Source organism: Crocuta crocuta, unplaced genomic scaffold (assembly GCF_008692635.1).
Source record: "Crocuta crocuta isolate KB4526 unplaced genomic scaffold, BGI_CrCroc_1.0 scaffold340, whole genome shotgun sequence".
Taxonomy (NCBI): Eukaryota; Metazoa; Chordata; class Mammalia; order Carnivora; family Hyaenidae; genus Crocuta; species Crocuta crocuta.
The window spans coordinates 4,751,696-4,757,695 of NW_027530642.1; the positions used below are offsets into that span (position 1 = coordinate 4,751,696).

Sequence of the window (6,000 nt, forward strand, 5' to 3'; positions counted from 1 at the left end):
GTTGGAATGGATGCTAAATAATCACATCTTGAATGTTGCAATTGTTATGATTTAGAATGGTCTCAATCGACTAAAATGATACCAAGCCTATAAAATGAAATTTATCTCAGACGAATGGAATGGCCATTCCTATAAGCTCCCTATAAGTGGAGAGCGTGTTGCCGTTGTTAGTGCTGACCCCATTCACGTAGAAGTAAACCAAACTGCTGATGAAAAGTGCATGATATCTACAAGTCAGGCTCCCTGTGTAGATCTGTACTCTTTCCGGGTACTGTAGTTCAAGAGAGAGAATCATAATAGGGATTGCTTTCAGAGAACAGTGATCATCATGAGCAATAATCTGGAAACCACAGTATATAATGAACTCTCAAAGAAAATGGGAATGCGTAGCCTGGAGAAGAGAAAGTTTGGAGGATATGATTAGTAGAGGGAAGAATTTTGAGTGGGTCCAGAGGGCACAATAGTTCCACTGGGTGGATATCGTATGAAGGCAGATGTTGGCCGAACATGAATAAGTTCTCTGTGATAACTAAAGTTGTTCAAGAATAATAATGGCCTGGCCTGTCAGTGGGGGTTGCCAGGCAGGGGGCGAGTGACCACCCGTGTGTATGGCACAAGGGGCATCCTACAGAGATCAGGGGTGTCCGTTCCAACTCTGAGATGCTCTGCTCTCCCCTCTCCAGGGATGCAGTGGAGTGTGGTGGCCAGTGGGAGAGTCACTGCCAGGCTCCAGCAACTTCTTCCTTGGTGGCTGCTCAACCCAGTGATACGTAGGCCCCGGGGCAGTGACTCAGAAGACAGCCATCCCTCGGAGAAAGGGCAGGTTCTGAGCTGCCGCTTGTGTGGGACCGCACCTGCTATTCTCTCCACCACGTCTTCTGCCAGGCAGCCCATGGCCCCCGGGGATTTCCTCTGGGGCTCCAGCAGGTGGCTCTGCAGGGAGCCCGGGGACAGGACAGCCTCCTTGTTCCCTGGGGCTTCTCCTCCAGAGATCCCCTGTGGAGGGATTTTTTTTCTTCCATTTTCCAGCACTCCTGCTTCCTGGCATCTCGCCTGTGCCTCACACTCTCTGTTGTTCCCAGTATGTCCCCTTACTGTTCCTGGCTTGTCTCTCTCATGTTCCAAACACAACCGTTCGCTGTGTCCTATCTCGGTCATAGATGTCTCCAAATAAGCCTTCTTTGCTGTGTCTGCTCACAGACGTTGTCAGCACACATCCTCCCTGCGCCTGTCTTGGTCAGAGCCATGTTCCAAAAGCACGCGTTTCTTGCTTCTGCACACCCGTTGCAGCCATGTTCAAAGGGCTTGCTGTCTCGTCTCCATCCTGTGCTGTGCCAGACACCTGTGTACTTTCTTCCCGCTGTCTGGGTCCAAACGTGCACCCTCCTGGCCAGCCCCCACGTCAGCTGCACACTTCCCCTCGCTCTTCCTTAAGTCCGGTGTCCATTCATTTACTGTGGAAGGAACGGGAGCAGAGAGCTCTCAGAGGAGAACAGTCTCTGTGGCACCCTTGCAGCTTGGCCAAAGACAGCTCCCCCCAGTGCCGTGGCCTTGGGCCCTGCAGCTCTGAGACGACACTTGCTTCCCTCTTGGACAAGAACTGGGCGTCTTCTTCCAAAGAGCCTTGGGTAGGGCCAATGACATTGTAGTGTTTATTAAAGACTTTGGAATCTTTCCCATGAGCTTATGGCGAAGTCCATGGTAGCAGCTTGAAAGCCTTGACTCTGGCCTTGTTGCTGGCAGAGGAGAAAACCGTTGGCAGCTGGAACTGCAGAGGAGTGACACTCACTGCCGCCCCCAGGTGGAGGAGGGCAGGACGAAGCAGTGCTGGGGTGGGAAAGCAGTGCTTGACCCGAAATCAGGGGCCCCAGTTCCAGCCCTGGCGCTGCTCCTGACATGCTGTGAGATCTTGACCCATGTCCTTCCATTCCCCGGACCTCACTTTCTACATCCGTGAACTGAAGTTTGAACTCGGGGATCTCCAAGATCCTTCTCCGTTTCTAGGACCCCAGGATGCTGCTACAGCCATCAGCTACCTCGAAAAGCCGTGGCTTGCCTGCCTTTTGACTCTGTTTCAAAGGAGCTTCCCTCTTCATTTGGGCCTTCTAGACTCATGGTCTTGCCAACTTTGCCCTTCAGGTTAACCTGGATGTCTTTCCTTCAAAGCTGGGTCCTTGGCTCTTGCCAACTGCCCCAGAATAAAGGCCCCAGGGCGATAAACACAGCTGTGTCATGTGAGCCGTGTGAGGTTTTAACGTTGATCTTGGCTGTGATTTGATAGCACCTCAGGACTTTATCGTACACATTACTCCTGCTGCTTAAGACATTCCAGCTATCATTTCCATTGATGTTGACTTTAGTTCTGGAATTGAACTTGACAGGAAAGACACTGGAATGAGGAAGAGAAGATTGTCCCCAAACCACCCAAATGCCAAAAAAATGTTATCCTGTGAAGGCTTAATTTTACTGGGGAGAAAGCCATGCCTTAGGGAAAGGGAAAAACGTGTCTAAAGAGAAATGTCATTTAGATAGAACTCCTGAATGCTGTTTGAAATATTGCACCAACGCTGAAAAGTTCTGTGTATAGACCGGAACTCTCGCTGATCAGTGGAGATCAGATTGAACTGGAGATGTAGTCTCAACCAGTAGGAAGAAAGTTGATGTAAAGTCGTAACGGGCACCTTGACTCTGGCTGGACCAATCCCCTTGGCTTTCGCATTTCCCAGTTCTCTGCCAACTACATTCAGGGCCCTCTTGAGGATGGTGATTTCGTACAATACAAAGGAGGGAGCGGCAGGTTCTGAGTCCCAAGGCCCCGAACCTGTGATGACAGCCAAAGTCTCTGCTCTGACTGCTGCGCGTGCTGCCCATCGCCTCTGTGAGCTCGAGGGAAAGATGGATGTAGCGGAGAAGCGCCATGGGCACCAAATCGTTGCAGACTCACTGTGTGACCCTCAACCTCTCTGGCCTCTGAAAGAATATCTCCTGTCTACTTTGCAAAGTTGTTGTGGAGATAAATAGTTTTTGTGAAAACATTTTATACATCATAAAACGCCACTTTGTATGGTCATGATTACTTTGGATTACTTTGGATGCTCCTGGGCTCTCAAGGACTAAGAATTTCTGCGCCAAAATGTGAACCAGTTTAGAGAAAGAGCTTCCTGTGTTGAAATACAATACCGAGGGAGCACCTTTCGGGGCTCTTTCTGCCACCTTTGTCCTTGCCTCCTCTGACTGCTGCACACACCCACACTGCAAATGTATCCGTTACAGGCACTTCTCATGTGAAGGGATGTCATTGTTCTCGAAGTAGGACAGTCAGTGGAGAGGGATGGCGGTCACAGATTGATTTTGGTCAGAATGAGTCTCACTTTCATGTGACCTCAAAGTCACATGAAATAAATTCAAATGCCTTGCTGCCGTGAAAACATTCATTTGGAGAAAAAACGACCTGGGTCATCAAAATTATCCCCATCCTGTAAATGCTATTTATACATATACATATACATATACATATATATAGAAGCCTAGATAGATTCTGTGAAAATAAAAACCTCAAACATGGACTAATTATGAATGAGCAACTGAAAAGACTGTTATATAAAGAATATACTGAGCTACTGAACCAGATAACTTGGAGATTTATTTTTTCTCATCTGAGAGTCTATGTAAATTATTGTGAATTATGGCTTAATGGTCTTTAGCCACCACCTAAATTTTGTTTACATTTTCAAGAAAGTAGAATTACAAGGCGGGGGCCACTCCTACCGTTTATAATGCACTGAGCGGTTTGTGTCATCAACATGTAATGTATATGTGGGCCTGTTATATAGAACATGAACTTCATTATATAATTTGCAAAGGGTTATACATTTTAATGATGGTTGTATCTTTGGTTTTCTAAAATTATTAAATGTACCTATGATTTATCTGAACGAAAGCTTTGAAGGTACTGGAATCCCTCTTATCTGTTTCTATGGAAAGCATCCTCGACCTTATGATGATCTTTTTTGATGCAGTTCCCAGAAATGCATTCTGGGAAAAACAGGAACCTGTGTAGACTTGTTTTTGTAATAGATAAATTCTATTTATTAATAAATATTGATAAATTACACATATGTTTATACTTACACATTCTGTACATATTCAGATACATTATATGTTGAGGGCAATCTTAAGTCTCAAAACCAATATACAATAAAATGCCCAAGTCAATCCCATGACTCACTTCTATGGAACTTCTCTGTAACCTTGGTAGTCCAGCCCACCTCTTAGAAGCTTTGGGTGTTTGAAGCTGGAGAATTTTCCATTTCCCATATCGGGTTCTCCTAAAGGCAAAGCCAGAAGCCCAGGACCCTTAGATAATGTGCTTCCCCCTTTCTGCACCTTTGTTAAGGCCTCACGCACTGGGACAGATCCCTCTGACATGGTCATCCCAAGGGCAGAGGGTCAGGAAGGATCCAAGCCAGCCACTCCCAGGGCATACGCTATAAAAGCCATTCAAGGCAGCTTGCACCTGTATCCAGGGGTCTTGGATTGGGTTATTAAGGATGTGCTTCCTCACTGAAACCTTTTTTGGCGTCACGAATCATCCAAGAGTCTGGAGTCTAGCTCCTTTTCCCTGGAGCCCCTAGGATGTCAGGCCTAGAATAGGTGACTATGAAATCCAGGCTCAACCTCTTCTGAGTATGGGGCAACAGAAAGACTGCCATCAACATTCAGGGGCAGAGTACTGGTTTCAGCTTTTGTGTTTAATCCTTGGTGCCTCTATCAACTCACATATTACATGCACAGGGTGGACAAGAATTAGATTTTCAAATGAGAATCCTTTTGTCATACACAAGTTTACTGGGAGCCCCACTGCACATAGGTCAAAGGAGAATGGGGAACATAGTGGGTAGATTTGGATCCTTCACATCTGCTCATTAATATTATAATATAATAATTATTACATAATGATTATAATATACAATATAATACCACAATAGAATAATTATACCCCTGACAGGAGCCTTCTTTGCAGCCTAAAACTGTAAGCCTCTGGGTCAGGCTTTTGTTCTATAATCTATGATGGTGCTTGGTTTCCCTCCCATCTTAAGTTTTTGTAAAGCATTTATAAGACTCCAGTGAGCTATTTCTCCAGATGATTTTTCTCAGAATCACATTTGTCCACCTATTTTCAAAACCTCTTTCTCCATGCAGAGAATGCCCCATTTCCTGAAACTTGTCTCCTAAGAGGGATATCTGAGATTCCACCCCTTGGGAAGCATCCCATGGGTCCAGGCAAAGAACAAAACCTCGGAAACCCACACACTTAGCCTTGGATGACTGTCTCCTTCCTTGCTTTCCTTCCAAATTTTCTTTCTTCGCTTTGGAGCCCTACACAAGGAGGAGAAACTGACATGGATTTAATACTTACTGTATTTTATGTGGTCTGTCAACAACACTGCCCTCTTTGGAGAAACAGAAATTTCTTGAAAACCTACTAGGTGCCAGAGGTCTGTTGCCAGAGGCCCATTAATAAATAATACTGACAATGTCTGCTTTTTTGTCGAGAGCCAGAAAATAAACAAGGAGACACATGTGGGTGCATGAGACACGTTTAGATACTCACCAGTGCTATAAAGAACATAAAAATGGAGATGGGGCAGGGGTGTGTATGTTATCTGGAATAGTCCAGGGAAGTTTCGAGGAGGTCAGCCCTGTGACCTGGGACAAGAATGCCAAAGAGGAGTCGGTCATGTGTTGATATGGGGGAATGCCATGTCAGGAGAAGGGAAATGCAATACAAAGACTGAGACGGAACTGAGCTTGGCATGTGTGGCTGGTGCGTTGTGAATGTGGGGAACATGATAGAAGATGGGGTTGGAGGGGCGCCTGGGTGGCTTAGTCGGTTAAGCGTCCGACTTTCACTTAGGTCATGATCTCGCGGTTCGTGGGTTCGAGCCCCGCGTCGGGCTCTGTGCTGACTGCCAGCTCAGAGCCTGGAGCCTGTTTCAG

At 46.3% G+C, this 6,000-nt stretch overlaps 1 protein-coding gene across 1 annotated transcript in view; it reads left to right on the forward strand.

The window, feature by feature from the left end:
* HTR4 (5-hydroxytryptamine receptor 4) overlaps window positions 1–774 on the forward strand; it is a 59,407-nt gene extending 58,633 nt beyond the window's left edge. Inside the window, exon 7 of the mRNA XM_077769057.1 lies at window positions 684–774. Coding sequence (XP_077625183.1) covers window positions 684–774 — 91 coding nt within the window. The remainder of the gene's footprint in view (window positions 1–683) is intronic.
* Window positions 775–6,000: the final 5,226 nt, after the last annotated feature.